Source organism: Magallana gigas, chromosome 9 (genome assembly GCF_963853765.1).
Source record: "Magallana gigas chromosome 9, xbMagGiga1.1, whole genome shotgun sequence".
Lineage (NCBI taxonomy): Eukaryota > Metazoa > Mollusca > Bivalvia > Ostreida > Ostreidae > Magallana > Magallana gigas.
In genome coordinates, this window is record NC_088861.1 from 46,235,473 (window position 1) to 46,258,296 (window position 22,824).

General features: G+C 32.5%; 2 protein-coding genes and 1 long non-coding RNA gene across 3 annotated transcripts in view; 1 reads left to right on the forward strand and 2 right to left on the reverse strand.

Annotated features, from left to right (window-relative positions):
- The window catches only part of LOC105346067 (F-actin-monooxygenase MICAL3), a 37,325-nt gene extending 34,367 nt beyond the window's left edge, over positions 1-2,958 (forward strand). The window contains exon 31 of the mRNA XM_066070887.1: positions 103-2,958. Coding sequence (XP_065926959.1) covers positions 103-223 — 121 coding nt within the window. The 3' untranslated portion in view covers positions 224-2,958. The remainder of the gene's footprint in view (positions 1-102) is intronic.
- Positions 2,959-9,748: 6,790 nt separating this feature from the next.
- Positions 9,749-22,365, reverse strand: LOC109620964 (tripartite motif-containing protein 2). The gene is made up of 2 exons (XM_020074431.3): positions 22,298-22,365; positions 9,749-12,392 (listed from the first exon to the last, which is right to left on the reverse strand). Exon 2 carries the CDS (start codon positions 12,356-12,358, stop codon positions 10,676-10,678), a length of 1,683 nt encoding a protein of 560 aa, XP_019929990.3. The 5' UTR covers positions 12,359-12,392; positions 22,298-22,365; the 3' UTR covers positions 9,749-10,675.
- On the reverse strand, positions 17,725-20,110 carry LOC136271858 (uncharacterized). The gene is made up of 3 exons (XR_010709857.1): positions 19,579-20,110; positions 18,224-18,355; positions 17,725-17,823 (listed from the first exon to the last, which is right to left on the reverse strand). It is a non-coding gene; the product is annotated as an uncharacterized lncRNA (long non-coding RNA).
- Positions 22,366-22,824: the final 459 nt, after the last annotated feature.

The window sequence follows — 22,824 nt, forward strand, 5'->3', positions numbered from 1 at the left end:
TGCTGTAGTGTTGCTAAAATAGTAGTTATATGCTACATTTGAGTAAAAGTTACCCGTCTTGGTTATGAATTTGTGGCAAATTTCCCTGTTTGATTCTTTCAGAGAGCGAGAAGAAGACCGAGACTTAGAAGCCATCATGAACGCCAAAGGTTACAGCCTGGCTCCCACTGACTATGCTCAGAAAATCAAGCTGTCCTCTCAAAACTTCCCCCTTTCATGCTAGTCAACAGAGATACAGACAAAGTCTTCAATCATTTCTAGCAAAGCTAATGTGTCCCACCAGATGAGTTATTAGTTATTGGACCTATGACCTGGGATTTCGTAATCCCTGATTGGTTGTTTACCTGTCACATGGTTTCAGTTTAACAGGGTTGGACTCTTACTTTTTGATGTTGAACATCCACTTGTTCTTGGTGAACAAATCAGTGGGTTATCTATAAAAGCAATGTTGTTCATATATCTGTGTCCTCCAGGAGGGCTCTGACTTGTTGGTGTATACGTTGTGGTCTATTTGACTATTTATGTGTATCTGTCATGACAGGGTCACAGCAAAGATAGCTTGTTGTGATGAATAGTCAATCATTTCAGCACACAACTTGCTTTGGAAAAGCAGCACTAATTTCCTTAAGACTTTATCTTTGTACATATATCTGTATTACATAGACTAGTTATGTATCTTCAGAAAAAATCAGTTTTCCAAGTCAAGAATAATCTAAGAAAACAACTTCCACTTAACACTGAATGTGCCATTTGAATTATAGTTCATTTTCAAATGTTCACAGATCTATATATAAAGTTATGGTTGGACTATATATATACACATGTATGCTAGTGTGATTTTTTTTGTTAATTAATTTTTTTTAACTGGTATGTGTGTAATGTTATTGTATAGTGTTACTGTAGCACAACAAACTGCTGCTATATCAAGGCATACGCATTCTCTAGTGAACTGTTACTATTCAGGGGAGTGGTCTGTAGTTATACATTGTGTAAAATAAAACTTTTTCTGTCAATGCAAATTTTGTGATTGGTGTAAGTTATATGAAAATATTTGACTATTTATTTATGGTTTGAAATTATTGGTATGTGTTTAGTTGTATATTAAACTTTAGCAAAAGTTGATAATTTATATTTTTACATTTGATGATGTCCGTATGAAGCCAATACATGTAGCAAACTGCTCTGATTAAGGCCTTGTAAGAACAATCAAACTTTTATATTGCTGTCTCTGTAATTTTTTGTTACCATGGTGATGGAGTAGGCCAGTTGTACAACATGTAGACAGGAAAAGGAAGATGAATCTCCCAAGTGGCTCTAGTCAGAGGTTCCTAGTTCAAATCTGATTAACCTATTTTTTTTCTTCCCTACAGTCACAATAATTTGAGTTTTATCAGAAAATTGAACCATTAATTTTATGTTCAGATGAAGTAAAATTAATCAAGATCATAGAATTATATACACAGAGCTTTGCATTGTGACCTGTAAATATTCCAGTGTCTGTAATTACAATGTCCAGGGTTCTTATTGTTTGTCCCTTAAAATAAGTCGCAAAAAAAAATAAGTGCCACACAACTGAAAAAGTTTAAGATTTTGTCATTTTCTTTTGAGAATATATTAATAAACATTGTATTTACATATTCCCATTGAAGCTTGCAAACCCCGTTATATTTACCACATATTTTATACACTTTAATACACTAAAACAGAAGATATACTACACGTCTGTTTTTGTTCACATTTTCAAAGACATGGCCATGTTCACAGACCCACCACGTTTTAAAATCAAATATGATTCTATATATTCATAATTTACTTGTGATATCACAGCATTAAGACTTGTTCTCCATACCTCTTCCAAGTAAAGTGCTTGCTGCTCTAGGTGCTATTTTTCATTATTTCTCATGACATTCATACATGTAAGGTTGTACATTTTATCCAGGAACCAGAAACAAACATGTTTTTATTTAACATATAAACACATTAAAGATCAAACTGTTAACCTCTTTTTCTACTATAGATATTAGTAGGTCATATAAAAAAGACATTGATTTATAAATAGGTAAGATTCACTCTATTAATTCGATCCCATACTTAATTTCAGATGATCAAATCAGCAAAAAAAATTAAGTTCAGAGGATCGTTATATATATATGATTTCCCGATATTAGTGTGAAATTGTTACTGCTACATGTAAGAACTTTGATATTATTTTGTGTGTTTGTGTGACTGGCGGAGATTTATGATAAACGTATAAATGTTCAATGATGATATCTTGATGATCAATATGCATGGTTTGTTTGGTTTTGTTTTTTTGTATGATATCATATCTTTGGATCTCACGTATATAAAATCAACTTAAGTTATGACTTATTATAAAACAATAACTTTAAATTTAGCTAAATGTTTGTAATTATTTTAGGATATGGTTAAGGGCTTTAATTCGATATTTTTTTTTCTGGAGGGATTATAAACATTTCATTTGTGCAAGTAGAATATATATACTTGTGATACAATTGTTTAAGTGTAGTTTCGGGAAATGGTTGATTTTTTTCTTTCTGTCGTGTGGATGCAGATAAAACATGAAAATTGATGAATTTTTTAAAAAATGTATTTGTTAAACAAATAGTAACAAATTCTTATATCTTATCATTATATAGCAACTGAAATATTTGTGATGTATTTTTACGTTTTTCACGGTAATAGTAGGTTGTAAAGGGTAAATTACTGAGCAGTCGTTTTGTTAATTTATTGAAATCCAGGACCCAACAGTATATAATCTCTATCACCATTTTGTTATTGTTGTGTTTCGTTAATTAGGTCACCCCGGCTTCGCTCTCTCTATCTCTATATATCTCATTTCTGCAGCCCTTAGACAAACTACATGTTAATTGTGCTGGTTAGTGATTTTGTGAATGCAATGTATTGAGCAGAGAGAAATAAATGCTGATTGCTATTCAGTCTCGCTGATTTGTTTTCTGTTTTAAGGATCCCCAAACAAAAATTTTTCTTAAGAAATCATATCAAAATCACTTAAAAATCATATGCAACTCACAAATTCATGATTTTGTTCTATGATTTAGACATGATCCATTAAATGAATCATACCCAAATCGTAGGTGACAAATAAGGAAGTATGATCCTGATGTGGTTTGTTTCTTGGTTTTGAGTCTGCTATGATTTTCTGGTGATTCTGGTATGTGCTATTATCTTAGAAGGCAACAGAGCATGCGTTTGAAATGATTCGTTAATTGCCAGATAAACTGACCACTAAGAATTAAGATTTCTGCATAACAGGAAGTTGAGTTGCAAATTTTGAATGTTCATCTTGGAGCCTAAATGTGATGTACATGTCAGGAAAATTTGTTATTGTTGGGCATCTTGCTCTATCTTGGCATATTTATAAAGTGAATTTATGGAAGTATTTTGGGGGAATATATTCTTATTCACTTGAGGTAAATAATATTTTATAAAGACTAATTTACAATACACAATACACTATCAAGTGATTTATTAAGTGAAGCAAGCAACTAATGCATGGATGTACATGTATCATTAGTTCAGACCGGGAGCTACAGACCTGCAGCTAGGTTTTGAAATGCATACATAATATTTTAATTTGAACAATTCATGTAATAATTGCTAGAAGAGTTTGAAATAACAGTATAATTATCATCTAAATTATGGAAGACTTTGATCCTGCGTTCTAGTTCAGATTATATTGGCTTAACGATACAGTTCATGTGACATATATGTATACTATTTTTCATATTTGGTAATTGACAATGTATTTCAAATATTAAAGTATATGATTAATTGTCTGTTGCAAAATATAAATTAAATGGTCATTTTTTTCTTTAAGAAATTATTGTATAATTGTCCTTGAACAGATCATACCAGGACCATGGTTTTGATACGAGTTGTTAGTTACAACAGATCATACCAGGACCATGGTTTTGATATGAGTTGCTAGTCACAACAGATCATACCAGGGCCATGGTTTTGATATGAGTTGTTAGTTACAATAGATCATACCAGGACTGGACCATGGTTTTCTTGCAATTTGTCTAGTTTAACAGATCACCCGAGAATCATGATCCATTAACTCATTTGCATGTGAAATTTTCCTATACCGAAATCATCTCAAAACCATGATTTATTCACAAGTCATTGATATGATCCCGTAGGCTATTTTTTCTGTTTGGGCGATATTTCATCTTCTTGACTTTTGATTCATGCAATATTTGGTTGTTTATGCTTTGTTCAGTTTATTAAATCGTATGTGAATACTGACACCATTACCCCCCCCCCTTCCGAAATTATGATTTAAACCTTATTATTTCATTCATGCTTCCATATGTTTCTACTTTCCTGGACAGACGGTTGAAAATAAGATTTTCGAAATAAACACCAACAAATTTTCAATGATTCTAAACTATCTCCAAATTGAGGAGCTTTGGCCATACATTTAAACAAATTTGAATCCCGTTCACCAAATAGGGCATTGTGCCAAGTTTGGGTGAAATTATCCCAGTGGTTTTATAGAAACGATGAAAGTGTGGAAAGTTAGCGACGATGGCGACGATGACGCAAACGACAGACAAGTTTTGATCAGAAGTAGAGCTCAATACTTGATGCCGACCCCGAGGGTAAAATGTAACTCCCACGTTCCCACGACTTTGTCTTGGTGAGCATAAAACTTCATCAGTTAACCAGGAAGATAAAACACTACATTATTAGACCAAGAGTCCTCAGAATAAACAGTTACTATTAAGGACGTTGTTTACGCAGGGTTTGAGCTCAAATCCGGATTGTTAAAAAGTTCAATGTCATGAGTAAATTTTGTTCTAAACACAAAAAATATTTATGAAATGAATTTTTATTGACATAACATTTGATATTTTTACTACAATGTGGAATAATGCTCAAACAAAGTTTGACTTTTAGCAAAACAGAGGACATTCGGACAAAATTTTTCAGATTTTGTTTTCCACTGAAATATTTTTGGTAGTACGTACTATAATATTGAAAGTTAAAATTTTATTTGTTAGTCAGCTTAATTTTGCATAATTATACCCCCCGCAAACGAAGTTTGGGGGGGTATATAGGAATCACCTTGTCCGTCTGTCCGTCCGTCTGTCCGTCCGTCCGTCCGTCTGTCCGTCAGTCTGTCCGTCCGTCTGTCTGTGCAATCGTGTCCGGTCCATATCTTTCTTATGGAGAAACATTGGAAGTTCTTACTTCACACAAAGATTGCTTATAACTTAAGGGTGTGTCATGACCTTGACCGAAGGTCATTCGGGCAAGGTCAAGGTCACTGGCAGAAAAAATACAAAATTCGTGTCCGGTCCATATCTTTCTTATGGAGAAACATTGGAAGTTCTTACTTCACACAAAGATTGCTTATGACCTATGGGTGTGTTATGACCTTAACCCAAGGTCATTCGGGCAAGGTCAATGTCACTGGCAGAAAAAATACAAAATTTGTGTCCAGTCAATATCTTTCTTATGGAGAGTTATTGGAAGTTCTTACTTCACACAAAGATTGCTTATGACCTATGGGTGTGTCATGACCTTAACCCAAGGTCATTCGGGCAAGGTCAATGTCACTGGCAGAAAAAATACAAAATTTGTGTCCAGTCAATATCTTTCTTATGGAGAGTTATTGGAAGTTCTTATGACTTAAGGGTGTGTCATGACCTTGACCCAAGGTCATTCGGGCAAGGTCAAGGTCACTGACAGAAAAAGTGGAAAATTTGTGTCCCATCCATATTTTTGTTATGGAGAAATATTGGAAGTTCTTAATTCACACAAAGATTGCTTATGACCTATGGGTGTGTCATGACCTTAACCCAAGGTCATTCGGGCAAGGTCAATGTCACTGGCAAAAAAAAATACAAAATTTGTGTCCAGTCAATATCTTTCTTATGGAGAGTTATTGGAAGTTCTTATGACTTAAGGGTGTGTCATGACCTTGACCCAAGGTCATTCGGGCAAGGTCAAAGTCACTGACAGAAAAAGTGGAAAATTTGTGTCCCGTCCATATCTTTGTTATGGAGAAATATTGGAAGTTCTTTATTCACACAAAGATTGCTTATGACCTAAGGGTATGTCATGACCTTGACCCAAGGTCATTTGGGCAAGGTCAAGGTCGTTGGGAAAAATAGTGCAAAATTTATGTCCGGTCATTGTCTTTCTTATGGAGAAGCATTGAATGATTTTACTTCACACAAATATTGCTTAGGACCAAAGGGTGCGTCATGACCTTGACCCAAGGTCATTTGGGCGTGGTCAAGGTCACTGGCAGAAAAAGTGCAAAATTTATGTCAGGTCATTGTCTTATGGAGAAGCATTGAATGTTCTTACTTCACACAAATATTGCTTATGACCAACAGTTTTAAAAAAAATAGAGCAGTTGTTATTTATAGAAAATGGACGGTGAAATAGATTCATCCAATATTTTCTATAATTGGAAAAATACACGCATTATGATTTTTATCTTAGCGGGGGGTATCAATTGTGAGCTTGCTCACAGTACCTCTAGTTTCTGTTGGTTTTATCTCGCTTTTTCGTTTAGATAATAGTACGGTACACACTACAAAACTATGGAACGCCAAATTAACATATATTCAAATATTTGTACCTATCTTCAAATAATTACACCTATCTTCAATTAATTGTACCTATCTTTAAATCATTTGAAGATAGGAACAATTGAATTAAAGATAGGTACAATTATTTGAAGATAGGTACAATTGAATTGAAGATAGGTGTAAATAATTATACCTAGGTACAAATGAATTATACCTAGGTACAAATGAATTATACCTATCTTCAATTCAATTAAAGATAGGTTCAATTGAATTATACCTATCTCTAATTCATTTGAAGATAGGTAAAATTCATTTAAAGATAGGTACAATTGATTTGAAGATAGGTTCAATTCAGACATATCTTCAAAGGATTTGAAGATAGGTACAATTCAATTATACCTAGGTTCAATTCGTTTTGTGTATGTTGAAAATAATGAACCCTCCCTTGAAGACATTTCAACATGGAGGGAAACAGGGAAGCACCAACAACGAAGATGAAAGAAGAAATAAATAAATATATATATATATATGTGTGTGTGTGGGCAATATATTTGCAAAAGGCATCATTAACTTATTAAAATATACCTGTATATCAATAAGTAAGCCAAAAACATGTATACCCGAATACCCCAAAAGTGACGGAGTTAGGGTAGTGACGTAGTTAGGGTCACTATATACCTAAATAAAAAACTGGCTCTATTTTTTTTCTATAATTTTATCAAAGAATGTATTTTTTTCTATAATTTTATCAAAGAATGTATAATTCAGTTGATAATCACCCTATTTATTAAAGCGGTAACAATTATTATGAGTTTTTTAAGGCTCAATCTTTCGAAAAGTTGACAAAATCATATTGCCTATTTTATCATCCCGATCCCGATTTTATTTCGCGCCAGTTGTGACGTAACGGAAATGACGTACTATACAGGGAGTATTCATTATTGCCAATATTTTAGTAATTGAAGATAGGTTCAATTCAATTGTACCTATCTTTAATTCAATTGTACCTATCTTCAATTCATTGCATTTGTACCTATCTTCAATTCAATTGTACCTATCTTCAAATGAATTAAAGATAGGTATAATTGAATTGTACCTATCTCTAATTCAATTTGAAGATAGGTACAATTGAATTGAAGATAGGTACAATTGAATTGAAGATAGGTATAATTGAATTGAAGATAGGTACAATTATTTGAAGATAGGTACAAATATTTGAATATATGTTAATTTGGCGTTCCATACAAAACTATTGAAAAATGTCTAAATATGATAAAAGACACCATATCTCAAAATTTTGATCATTGACCTCATATCAATTTTATGCCAGCAGAAAAAGGTCAATGTACTTAGTTTAATACTATAAATGTTTTAGCATTATCATCATTCATTTTTTGGGGAGTTGATTTTAATCAACTCTCCTAGCTATGCACTTACTCAGGCAAAGCGAAAGTGAAACAGTGTTTGGACCTAAGCACAAATCAATACCGCTGACAACACTTAGTTCTTGAAAATAATCGATAAATTCGATGCTATGTATTCTGAAGCATTGCTTTTCAAGAAAACTTATTTATTAAAACCATGAAAATAATAAGATTTTAAATTGTACAAACAGTTTAGATATTTTTTAAAATCGTATGTATTCCTATGCTAGAGTTCAATGTAGTCTCGTTCAACCAAACGCTTGGCTGTCTCCGTTAATATCCGACAAAACAGAGTCTCTCTTGCTTGTCGGAGATAAACGGAGACAGCCGATCGTTTGGTTCAACAGAACAAGAGTTCAATCTTGCCTAGATCCATACAAATTCTCAGAAATATTTTGATTACTGATACTACTTGCCATGCAAAATCACCAATCGTTGATTTTGAATAAATGATAATCGATAAAATCAACTTCCGACAGCACTTCAGTACTTTGATTGTTTTATTGAATCAAAAATGGGAAGGGATTTAAAAACTGATAGAGGAAATTCGGACTTGAATATCTACATATGTGGAAAAATTGTGAATCAAAACCTAATGCATTGTATCTATTTAATGTCAATGTCATTCATAAACTCTATTTCACTTGTCAGAGTTTTGCAACTTGTATGATTTTCAAAATTAAGAAAATCTCAATTATAGTGTAAAAGTTTTAGGCATTTTTCTTAAATTTTCAAAAAAATATTTAATGGCCATTTACTTATAAAGTAGGTCATTGACACAAAAGTTGGTTTTTCGGTATCATCAGTGGAATTTTTTGTATTCTGAGTAAACGTCATCCTTAAACTGTACCTGGGATCTAAAATGCATATCTGTCGTTATTGGGAGCTGACCTACGTCTAATGGCCTGTTGCTATCTGGCTAAGCTATCTGCTTTAATAATTTAATTTGATTTTAGCTTTTTCTTGCAAAAACTGACGTCGGAGGGTGGCAGTTGGCTACAAATTTTTCATTCTTATTTACATTGATAAATTTGGGGAAATACTGCTAAATCTACGCGTCTTTTAATCCCAGCTATAATGTTACCAATCAAAACATTCAATAATTTGACATGTTATTTCTATAATATAATGAAAGCATAATATATAAGATCGAGTTTCCCTTAGTTAAACTGGTTAAGGAAGGAGTCTTCTCGTTATCAAACATACTTCTTATAATAAGAAATTCATGAAATTTTGAGACAGTCAAACGGATCATATTACCAAATGATTCTATCAGTTTAATCAAATTTGACCTTTTTGTCTTCGCATAAAGGTCAGGTCAAGGTCACTACCTTTTTCCTCAATGTAAAGGATGATGAAAATAAGTGTAGCGCTTTGTAGTTTTGTAGACATTTGTTTAAGATTTGAAGATTCTATTCTTCAATGAAATGATAGAATATCAGAATGTTTATCAGCTTATACTACTAAATTGGAATAAATATTTATACTAAATTTGATATTGCTCAGCCCGCATTTCCTCTAATTTTCTTAAATTTTGAAGAAAAATTGATTATTTTTTTATGCTTCCAATAATGAAATATTTCTGATTTTTATTTATAATGAAGACTTTATATAAATTGACAGAAAAGCTAATACATTGACCATTTAATAAGAGAAAAAAACTGATTTTAGTGATTTTTTCCACAAAAATCAATGTATAGAATGGGCGCTTTAGAAAGCTTATAAAATGTAATTTGATAGGCAAATCATATTTTAAAAATATATTCTGAAACCCAAGTATCATATCATTAGTTCCCATTAGTAAAAAAATCAAACATTAATGTTATTGTTTGTAAAATGCTAACACAGACTCATTAATCTGCAGAAATTCAGAATCGCGAAACATGTGATATTTTCCTACGCCAATATTACGCCAAAAATATATAGTCCTTGTTAGATTCTAAACATTGATTACTTTCTATATGCCAAGTTGTATGATAATAAAAAAGAACGAAAAATATACTATTTTAATTTCCTTTCATCTTGATTTAATGAACAAATAATCAAATGTACGTTTGACAAGTCGAAAACCAGAAAAGACTCCTTCCTTAAAGCATGTGTGATAACATTTGTATAAACAAAAGAAAGCATAAACATGTAGTAATTCTATTGATTTAGGATAAACACATTAATACATTCTGACCATTGGTATCACTACTCACATTTCTAGTATTCCGGGTGATTTCTTTTTCTACAATGATGAAATCCTTCTCTTTGGTTGAAAGCCACTCTACATTATGACTCGAAGCTTTCACCAACAATACACACCTACATTCTGACACAAAGCTATCACCAACATTACACACCTACATTCTTACCAAAAGCTATCACCGACAATACACACCTACATTCTGACACAAAGCTATCACCGACATTACACACCTACATTCTGACCAAAAGCTATAACCCACAATACAATCAGATATTTTTTTCTTATCAAATTATTATACAACATATCCTGTTATTCGGCGTAAATTAACGAAAAGGAATATATTTATATTAATCCAATTTGGTTTTGTCACTATTTCCCCTGCCTGTCTTACACAAAGCAAAGATTTCTTCTATTTAATATACAAATTATGTTTTTAGTTAAATAGGTGATATATGTTAAATGTGATACGTTTACATTATGTATTTTATTTTCTTCACTTCACCCGTGTAGTGTTCAGCCACAACGAGGTTGTCTCTGGTGTCCACACATACACCCCATGGACACTGTAAACGACAGTTGTCAATGTAGCGGAGGAACTGTCCGTCCTGATCCAGGATGTGGATACGTTTGTTGTTATAGTCTGCTGTCAGGATCCGACCCTGGCTGTCTGTAGAGATGCCGAGTGGACTAAACGTTCCTTTGGGAGTAATGGGAGGACCAGTGTAGGTAAACCTGAGTTTTCCGGCCTGATTGACCACCACTACTGCACGGGCTCCACGGTCTGACACACAGATATCTAGGTTCCTGTTTTCACTGATGTATTTATAGTTACCACAAGATGAATAGAGAGGTTGTCCTTTGTCATTGAACTGAATACTTTGTGTCTCCGTTGAGCCAGAGTAACACACAACCTTTGTTTCTTTACCATTATCACTGTAAATGACAACCAAGAGGTTATCAGAGGAGGTACTACAGATATTAAGAGGTCTCCACCCCCGTAGTCTTATCACTGTCTGTTTATGTGTATTATTCACAATGTTCACTGTTCTAGCATTGTAATCAGAATAAACTAGGTCCCCAGTCCTTGTCACTGCTATGTCCCATGGATCGTTTTTTGAATTGGTTTGGATTGACTTCATAACTTCCCCCTTGGGCTTGTAGAGATTCATCATCTTATTATTATCACCACACGTCCATATTTCTTCATCATTGTGACAGGTAACACTAAGTAACCCATTTCCTAAGCCTCTGTACTGTGTCTGTATAGTGGAGATGATCCGTGGCTCATCAAGCAGTGGTTTTAGAGGAGAGGATCCAGCTTCTGAGGTTTCCATGGTGTAGCCATGTTCCTCTGTTGTAATTGAGATTGCTGACAAAGAACCAAATTGTTGATAAAGTTGCTCTGTGTCAATATTCTGAGGGATAAAGTCGGGAAGAGAAAATGTGAGGTAAGGAGGCAATCTTCTGAATTCAGCATTTCTGGATTTGTATTCAGAGACAAGGCTGACATCATTGGAGTCCAGTAGTTTCTTCAGATCAGCAGTATTTTTCGTGACTTCAGAAATAATGCTTGTGATTTCATATTCCTGTTTATCTAAGATAGCCAGTTGTTTGGCGTCCACTTCATCAAGATCAGATTTCAGTTTCTGTATAATGGTGTCTATTTCTCTGTGCCAGACTTCTCCATGTTTGTCTATTGCTGATGTCAGTTTCTCTGAGTTCATATTCAGATCAGTTTTCTGAAGCGTGATGTTGTTTACAATCTTTTTATATTTAGGAGAAAGGGATTTATCTAATTCTTCTATATCTTCTTGTATTTCTATTTTCTTTCTTTTAAGGATGCTAAAAATGTCAACTGGGCTATGGTTTTGATGATTTCCATTTGTTATACAATAAACACAGAGAGAAATGTCACATTGTTCACAGAAATGTTTACACTGCTCTTTGACATGTTCTGAGCAATAAGGATAATTTAGAGTAGATCTTCGTTCTTGAAACGGTACCACCTGATGTTTTTTGGATAAATCCAACATATGGCCCCCAACACAAGCTTTGCAGAGATATATCTGACAGAAGTCACAGTGTAGTAGAGGGACAGGAGTATCACACACATCACAACGCACCACATCCTGGGCTTTCTGTTCATTGTCCATGGTCAAGTTCTCTATGTACGGGATACAGAAGAGTCTGAAATGTATATCATCACTTTTTTCATTGTAATACAATAATATTTACATTATATATGCATGTGTATTTATTTAAAATAAAATTTAAACTTGGCCCAAGAGTGATCTGTGCCAATTTGGTTGAATTTGACTTAGTGATTCTGTCGGAGGAGACGAAAATGCGAAACGTTTACAACGACTACGACAGACAATGGACATTTCTTTATGATGATCAGATGAGCTAAATATTGTATAACAATAGATATGTGTGTCCTTTGTTTTATATGCTATCTAAGCTTTTTAGTATAATCTATCAATATTTTGTATAAGGTCGAATTCCAGTCACTAAGTTTTGTAGGATATGAATAGGAAATAAAGTGCAAATATGTTATTTTTCATGGTCAATTACTCAGGGGAAAATGATTACAAAACAAATTTCTTCTTGGTATTCTTTAATCATTTTTTTTTCAGATACAATTGTGCATTATAAAATAATATATATATATATATATATTAAATACACATCACATGAATTCAAGAAAGATGTTCCTTGAAGACTTCGCTTCTGAAGTTTTTTGGTGATATCTATTAACCGTTTATAGAGAGCATATACCTGCAGTCAGTAATACAGGCTGCAATATTATTAGAAAATGTTCAAAGGTGAATATCAATAGTCAATACTTAACAAAATGTTTAAAGGTGAATATCAATAGTCAATACTTAACAAAATGTTTAAAGGTGAATATCAATAGTCAATACTTAACAAAATGTTTAAAGGTGAATATCAATAGTCAATACTTAACAAAATGTTTAAAGGTGAATATCAATAGTCAATACTTAACAAAATGTTTAAAGGTGAATATCAATAGTCAATATTAACAAAATGTTTAAAGGTGAATATCAATAGTCAATACATATCAAAATGTTTAAAGGTGAATATCAATAGTCAATACTTAACAAAATGTTTAAAGGTGAATATCAATAGTCAATACTTAACAAAATGTTTAAAGGTGAATATCAATAGTCAATACTTAACAAAATGTTTAAAGGTGAATATCAATAGTCAATACATATCAAAATGTTTAAAGGTGAATATCAATAGTCAATACTTAACAAAATGTTTAAAGGTGAATATCAATAGTCAATACTTAACAAAATGTTTAAAGGTGAATATCAATAGTCAATACTTAACAAAATGTTCAAAGGTGAATATCAATAGTCAATACTTAACAAAATGTTCAAAGGTGAATATCAATAGTCAATACTTATCAAAATGTTTAAAGGTGAATATCAATAGTCAATACATATCAAAATGTTTAAAGGTGAATATCAATAGTCAATACTTAACAAAATGTTTAAAGGTGAATATCAATAGTCAGTACTTAACAAAATGTTTAAAGGTGAATTGTACAGCCAGAACTACATGCCTATATATTTTAGTTGATGTTTAACATTATATGTCGATAGCCATTAATTGCATGCTACACACATTGTCACGATTTCGGTTAATAATTATTTTTCCGAATTTAATAGTCAACCAAAACAGAGTTTCAGTCGCCGTGTTATAAGCGGGATACAGAGCTCACAATTTTTTGTGTCATGTTAAGCTTACGTTATGCAAGTTTTGACTGTTGGAGTGACAAATAAAGTTTTAGACTTAACTTGAATGTAACAATCGCTAGGAACTATTTATTTATGCTTAAAACGAGTTATATTTAGAGAGAAAAACAGCTTAAAAAATAAATTTTACCGGTATATTGAACCAGTGTTAACTAAGACATGACATGCGCCTTGTTTACATCTTGCTTATAATTATAAGACTGTTTCTCACTAGAAATCTTTTCTAAAGCATTGTTATCAATGATGTTTTTTTAAATGTTTAAAGGTGAATGTCAGTGGCCAGTATTTGCATGCTACAATATTATTAGATAAATATTTTATGGTGACTGTCAACAGTCATTGCTTTTAGGCTGCAATATGATTATTCAAAGCACTGGGAGTACTGAAAGACAGGGGTTTTGAAGTTTGAATTTGTAATTATCCACATTTTCCTCGAATATGCTTCACAAAATTATCAGTTTTGAATAAGGTGTTTCAGTCTATATTAAAATTCAGCTCTTTGCAATTGCCTGATATCTTTACCTTGTCCCAGCCGAGACTGTCCTTCATAATTTTAGAAAATTGACACAAGAGTATTTTAGGAAAAGTAAGACCCCCAAGAAAATTTTTAAAAAACAACTAAGTGGGGAAATCAAAACAACTATATCTAGGTAGAAAATTTAAATTATTAGATTTGCTTAATTTTGTGATCCAAGGGAAAATCCACAAGGTTTATGAAAACTATCTAACTGCTGAATAACCGAACAAAGTTAACATTTATATACCGATAACAAACACAGACTCCTGACGATAGAATTATGCGCGCTTCAACATGAGAGTATGATGCGACTTCACTAAGAGATCAAAGGAATGGAATTTCTTTTTACTATAAGATTATCCAAGTACTATAACAATAACAAGGTTCGTCACGGTGGCCATTTTGATTTTTTTTTTTAATTTCTTATAATTTTTTTGAAGAGCTACAATAAAGTATTCTAATATCGGATTTTATCTTCTTAAAACTGAGATAAGTACTATTTCTATTTACATGTACTTCAACTTGGTAAATTAGATATTTAAAACAAACCAACGATGAATTATTTCCGAATTCATAGTTCTAATATTGGTGTGAGATATTAACCGATTGGAGGAAGTTCAGCTAAGTTCCTGATGACAGACATTAAGATATTGATGAAGATTTTTTTTTTAAATTATGAATGTGACTGGTTTTGTAGGTTATAAAGTATAGACATAAGTGTAAACATTGGCATTTAACTTGGTTCCTCAATCGATACGATTGTACCTATTGGTTGATGTATTGGTCACACAAAATGTATAATCTATATAGATTTTGCTTTCAATGCATTGTTCAAAATTTAAATGCAGTTTAGTTAACTACAGAGTCAATGAACAAGAAGGCAAATTCAGAGTTGTTATTATTTTCTATGTACAAAATTCCTTTCGAGATGAACAGCAGTCATACCGCACGTAGACTGGAGGCCAATGAAAGACCCATTTAATATGTACTAAGACATCTGCGTATAACCCGTCCAGATTTTAACTTCGGCTCGCGCATGAAGTTCGGTAGTTTTCAGGTGATAAATTGTTAAAACAGAATTCACAACTTTTCAAAAATGGCACATTGCGTTTGTGAACTTTACTTTAGATTCAACCTTCAACCCCTTCTATTAATAAATCAGCTCGTCCACCAACTGAATCATCAACGGCATTGTGAATTCAGTTATGTAACTCATTCCACAAATTTATTCTTTTAGATAAGTGCTTTAGCCATGAATTAACTCTATCGAATACCACTTGACTTTGTCAGACTTATTCTTTATTCTTTTAAGTAAGTCTGTTGATAAAATTTTTATTTCAAAGGGCTTGGGGACAATACTTTCCTTCTGAATATGACACTCATTTCTACTGTAATTTTTTAATCAAAACAAAAGTGTTATTCTGCAACATAAATCGCTATTTGGCAACTTGTCCCAGCATATTTAGATTAAGAGGTTCAGATTATGTTTAAATGTATCATTGGTGCTATCATTTAATGGGCATAAAATACTAGTAATATCACATCTCTAATCATTCTCTTAGGGACATAAAAAATTATATTTTGAATACTGTGTCATGCATTAAATAAAAAGAACGTGCGTTAACCTATCTTTACTTAAATGTGTTCTACTATTTAAACTATTGTTTTAAGGGATTGGTGTGCAAACCTTTAACAATATAAGTATTTCAGTTGGACTTAAAGGCATACGCATTTTAATGACATACATGTTACATTGTAATTGTTTTGTTTTTTTAATGTTATGTTTAATATTCTCTTTACTAAAGATTTTGGTTACAGTCCAAGGACACATACACACGTGGGGCTGACCATGTAGCTTTTTGCTTGTTTCATTAAGCGGTAGGTTTACTTTGCATTTGCGACGCTTAATGAAAAAATTGTATCATTAAGCGCCGATTTATCATTAACGGTTGATGTTGGCAACCCCTTATTCTAAGATTAATAGCATTAGGGGTTGAAATAATGCAACGCTTAATGATATTTGTATCAATAAGTGGCGTTTTATCATTGAAGGTTCATATTTCGGTTTTGTCAATAACTTGTAATTGGTAAGTAAAATTCTGAAAAAAAAGTAATAGAGCTGCGATGACACTCGTCACCGATGGTTTGAATATCATGTATAGAAAGAATTAATATATATGCCACCATAGATAACTAATCGGAACAAAGTAGGGGATAATTATACTAATATCAAAAGTAAATCAAAAGACAATAGAAAAGTGGTATATAAACCTTTCTTTTCGAGAGTCCAGAGTAACACACCTGTTTGAAAAATCCAACACTTAACTCTATCAATTATTACAACCCACTCTTATTTTTCTTTAAGAGAAATAAAAGACACAAAAACAACAACAAACAAACCTCAGTCTACTTGTATGTTATGGTCCGTTTTTATATGTTTGATAATAGTACAATCGATTTCAAACAGGTGGTAAAATTTCTCTTCTGGATGGAAAGTTTTACGCCTGTCATTGAACAATAGCATTGCAAAAGGTAACGCCCACCGATCCCGAAAAAAGCAAAAACGATTGACTGTGTTCACCCACCGGAACGTGTTCAATACACAAACTCATTATTTTTTCCCTCGTTTCACTCCTCCGAAAATAAATCTTTTCTTGTCCAATTTAAAAAACAACAACAAAATGAAATAGGTTAGGTGCGTTCGTTACAAGATCGCATTGAATAACAATTAGACACAAATAATATAAAATAATTGCATACCATATAAACAAACATGTAAATTGTGCAATACAGTGTACAGGGCGGGCAGGGAGGGATACTATCAACTCCTTACAATCTTGTAACGAACGTCGCAATGACCAAAATCACGCATGAAAAACTATTTATACTACGCGCCAAGTCACTCGTGCGTGACGAAACTACTAATAATAGAATAAAGATTTCCGTATTGTCGTAAAATCAAAAACGTTAAGGTGGATCTCTACACCAAATAAGTGTAGGAGATTTTTGTTGCATGCATTTGTTACTAATACTCGCCACAATATTCAACAATAATAGACCTCAAAATACAATACTCTATTTTCTAGAGAAATTTTAAAATACCGGTCTGGTTCCATATAACCCCTTATTTATCAATTTTTTAAACATTTCTGTTTTAAAATTCTTGTGAAAGTGAAATGTCATTAAAGTTAGAAATAAAAGACAAAATCATCATGAATGAAGTTTGTATGATTTTTATTGGAATCCACATAAATATGAAACTTAAATATAAAAAAATTCTTTTAAGGCAAACTGCTGGACAAAATCCCTCAAAAATCTGAAAATATAAACATTATTCGTTGGTTAATAGGATGAAAAAAAGAAATTGAATGAAATTGAATGAAATTGAAAAATTAAAGAAAATACTGAATTATTATGAAAGATCCTGTTTAAGAGTTGTCTTTCTTTATTTTACATGGTCTCAAATATCTTGGGACCATTTTTTAATTGATAAAATTAACGAAGAAAAAAAGGGGGGGGGGCAAGTCTATGCTGAATTTGTATATATAAGATATGTAGTGCTTATGATAATATTTGAAGATGAAAAGTTATATTTTTGATGAACACCTTATATATATTTAACTATTCAAAACAAAATATTAGTAGTGAAATTGCCTTTTACTTTTTTATATACAATAGCAATTATAACCAACAACCATACGCATACTAATACATACATTAGATGTCCATAATGATAAACATGTATGTGTGGAAATGAAAAACATGCTCCTGTTAAGAATTCTGTCCCTATCTCAATTGGCTTGCAAATACGGGCTTCCACTGCTATTGCTACATGTACCTAGCTTTTTCTATTTAAATAAAAATACATAAGTTTAATGTCTAAGTTTCAAAGCAAGTCGTTTACTGCAAATGTTTTACATTTGGGAAACTGGGATCAATTCAAGAGATCGTACTTACGGTACTTTCGTTTTATATTCATCATACATACATGTATATAGTTTACGAGGGTTGTTCGGAAATTATTGAGACATTTACTCTTATTTCCTTGGGGAAAAAGATAAATCCTTGAAATTCCACCAAAACGTACACCAGGATAGCCTTTATCAATGTAAAAAAAATATTGTCCATAGCTTGATTAGATCATTCCTGGTAAGCTGACCAAATTGCCATCACCCAGTGACCCGGCTCAACCGCAAACTTACCGCAACGTCATTTTAACGCCTCTTGTTGATCCTATGTTTTAAACACCTAACAAAGAAAGGGAATATCGAATTAATTCTTCATTTCTCATCATGTTTACATTTCAAGATGTCAAGATTCGCATATTACCTCCATTCTTGATTTTTGTGAAAAAAATTGGGTCATTTCTAACTGAAAGTCAAATTACTGTGAAATGTCTCCAACAGTGATTCTGTGTACATATTTTAGAACTGTTTACATCAGTTAGTGTAAAAAGTACTTGATATTTAGTCACTTTGTCTGAATTCTAGCTAAACAATTAGTGTAAAAAGACGATAAACTGAAGTTCTTTATCCCTTGCCATCGTATAATTTTTGTTAAAGCAATTGGGTGGCATTAAAAGGTCTTTTTCCGAAAATCCATGAATTTGATGTATATTCGCTGCGCCGCCTTCACGTCAAATTTCAATATACTGTCGTTTTCAAATTCCTATTGCTTGGTAAATATATCTGTACCATATCCGTATTTCAACTCAAACACTCGTGAAACTTGATCAAAAGTTAGTCACAATAAATAGCAAAATGAACATATATAATCTGATTTCTTTTCATATAAGCTGAACGTTTGGGGACACTTAGATAGACGATGTTTTAGTTTCTTATTCTCCAAGTTTATGCTTGCGCCGGGTACCCCGACCACCGATTTGTTAATCTACCGTTGTAAACAAAATATTAAACATTTTTTAAATATTACTTTCTTTGATTATTTGCTAAGGTTTCTTCAATGTTCATGCCAATTTTCAGCATAATTCGTCACTTAGAAATGGAAATATCCGTGTTGTCTCAATAATTTCCGAACAACCCTCGTAAGTGAAAATATGATATCTGCTTACCTATATCGATAATCCGTCACAAATGTATGATCGTCTGTTGCAGATGACATGACTAAAATGTATTGCCAATAGCGGTGAAACAGTAAATTATTTAAATTCCACGTTTTCCGTACAAAACAGCTGATAATCAATGTTAGCTGAAAGCTTTAAACAGGAAGAAAATTGACATACATATAAGCGTTTTGGTGACTTTATTTCTATATCATCTCCCTCGTTAGAAGAGTTCAATTTAACGGTGTATAGCTATTTTGTACCACGACACAATATTAATAATCCGGAACAAAATGGCGTTTCGAACGGATGTCAGACATGTTGTGACGATGTAGCCTTCCACCTTAAGAAATTCATATACAAAATTCGATTTACGTCTCAATGTCATAATTGCACCCAAAATCCCGTCAGCCACGTGACCGATCGAGATGATCTCCCCCTGAAGAAAAGAAAACTTAATTAAAGACTTCGATATTTTCCGTTATTACTTTATGGTTGATTAAAAATAAAAAAAGACGTGTGTGAATCATGTAAGACACTTAGTGTAGATATTTAATTTCAATAAACTAACAGGTAGTTACTTATTTATTATAAGAATTTTGTTTCATTCAGTTTTCCTTTAAAATGTTAACTAATACAATATATATATGTAAAATGAATTGGATTAAAAGAAGAATCCGTTGATTCGAGTTATATTTCATTTCAAAATTCTCTCTCTCTCTCTCTCTCTCTCTCTCTCTCTCTCTCTCTCTCTCTCTCTCTCTCTCTCTCGTAATGGCTACAAAAGATTGCTTTTAAAATTGCAAGTTTTACGTTAATCACCTATTTTACTTAAATGTAAAATATTTGCTTTGTTCAAAATGCAATGTCTATAAATAAAATGTACGACTTTGAATTTTACTTTCGCCAAGATTTTTCCTTATTTTAAGGGGATTCCGTTTTTTTCTTAATTTTATCAAATTGAATAATTTATCAGCAACAAATTAAGGAAGCGCAATTACATATTAATTTAAAAATGACTTATGGGAAAAGATATAATGTCCGGGTAGTGCTGTTGTAAGCGCATTCACATCTCACCGCTGCGATCCGAGTACGATCCCCGTGATCAGTAGTGGTTGTACGTGAGAGGGTATGGTGGTCGCCCGCTCGGACACGTGGGTTTTCTCCGGGCACTCTGGCTTCCTCTCAATGTGGACTAGAAAACGTCTTCAGTTTCTTATACGTTCTAGTGGGTGAACACAGTCAATCGTTTTTGCTTTCTTCGGGATCGGTGCGCGTTACCTTTTGCAATGCTATTGTTCAATGACAGGCGTAAAACTTTTCATCCAGAATAGAAATTTTACCACCTGTTTGAAATCGATTGTAATAATGTAGTAAATAATCCTGCACGTGATCTCTGGATGTGTAAATAAGCTGTTATCATTGCGGGGTGTTTTTTTAATCAGATAGCATGCCCTGAGTTTGTTTATAACTAAAACGTTCTTGCTTTGCCATATTGAATACAAAACCGAGAGGGTGTTTCAAACAATAAAGCTACAGTTTTGTACCTATAAACTGACACTACGGAACTTCGTTGAGTTGCACTGTGACTTTTCCATTGTAAACAGTGTTAATTGTCTGTTAAACTTAATGACGTTCCATTCATCGGATTTATAAAGAACTGATGTAGAACCTGGGTCCAATTTCTGATTTTCATAAAGCATTCTTAATCAAAACGGCGAGTGAATTTCCTGACTTCCTTACGAAGATGTTGTCGTTTTCAGTTTCAACTTTTTAAAAATCAAATCTTTACACTTCGGTGTTTCAAATAACGATTTAAAAAACTAAACGATGAGCAAACGCTTAACAATTTTCCATAAATTCATTTTTTTTTTCGCTTAGATTTACCGCTTAACGCTTTATAAACAGTAAGCGTAAATGGGAGTTGAACATGTTTATCTCATTTCTCAATAGATAAAAGCTAGGCCGGGTCAGCTTTTAACTATCCCCCTTATAACAGCACTTATCTGTAGTTTTGGGACAAACCACTGGATTCGTTATGAATTTTGTTATACATGAAAAGCACCTAAAATGAATTGAGTATCTAATCTTTTATTTACAATTGTTTGTTAAATGGATTGTTGATCGTTTATACACTTATTTATCTCATTGGTTTTTATGTTGAAAGGTGAATCTATTCACATATTTTATCAGTTGGTTAGGATAGAATTAGCAAAATTATTATTGGTATGTTTAAAAAAAATTATTTCAAGATTAATGATTATTTGTCCTATTTAATAACTTTTCTACTTTAGTTACTTTGATAGGTATGTATATGTTCTCGTTAAATGTTATCAAAAGGTGACACAGAATCTGCATGGGACAGATTACAGCCGATTACTGGTACAGAACAAAAGAGGTCAGCAGACACCCGTTTCCTTGGTTTCAGTGGCGTGTATATATAAATTGCTTTCCTAATTGCGATAAGTTTGCTGACATTTATAAGTTTTATCAATAAATAGATTGCAAAACCAAATTTAGAATTAAGAAAAACATATAAAGTGGTTTATAAAGCCCTTTTTCTCGAAAGTCCAAAGGATCAAACTTGTCATAAATTTAATTTTTTCTTCAATAAGGCATTCATTTCAATTCTTAATAAGACCTTTTTATATAAGTTGCTTATACATGTAATTTGTTCACGTTTTTATCTTCTAAGTTTAACATTGATCAAGCATACACAAATACAAACCTTTTCAGTCCATGCACTATATGGTCACCCCAAGCAGGCGGCAAAAAACACAGTCTTGTGACCCTCTGATTAGGCCCTTTCAATTCAGCCCCTAGATGTTTCGGTCCTTAATATCGATCAATCCTTTCGGTAGTACATTGTATCCTTTCGTCGGTTTTAGTCATCTTAAAGGTTTGGTGATTCAAATTGTTAGTTAAGTTTATAATTTTCAAATTTACTATAAACATGCATAAATAAAAACAAGAGGTTAATATGTCGCATGGTATCTTTAAAAGGACCGTTTGTAATAAGTTGTTATAAACATGTTTTTACTGCTCATCTAGTTCAAATAAGATAATATCAATAAAAATCATGCAACATCCTTCCTCAGGCAATAGAGTTTTGCTATTATACAATTTTAATTGTCTCTTGCAAGCTAATTTTTCATGGTTTATAAAAACATTTTGCATTTAAGATCAGAGTATTATGATAATATTCGATAAAACACGTTGATTTCCGATGAAAAAAAATGAAGTTTAGAGGATCAT

Coding starts and splice junctions, on each gene's coding strand:
- LOC109620964 (XM_020074431.3), bottom strand. CDS start 12,358: ATGGACAATGAACAGAAAGCCCAGGATGTGGTGCGTTGTGATGTGTGT.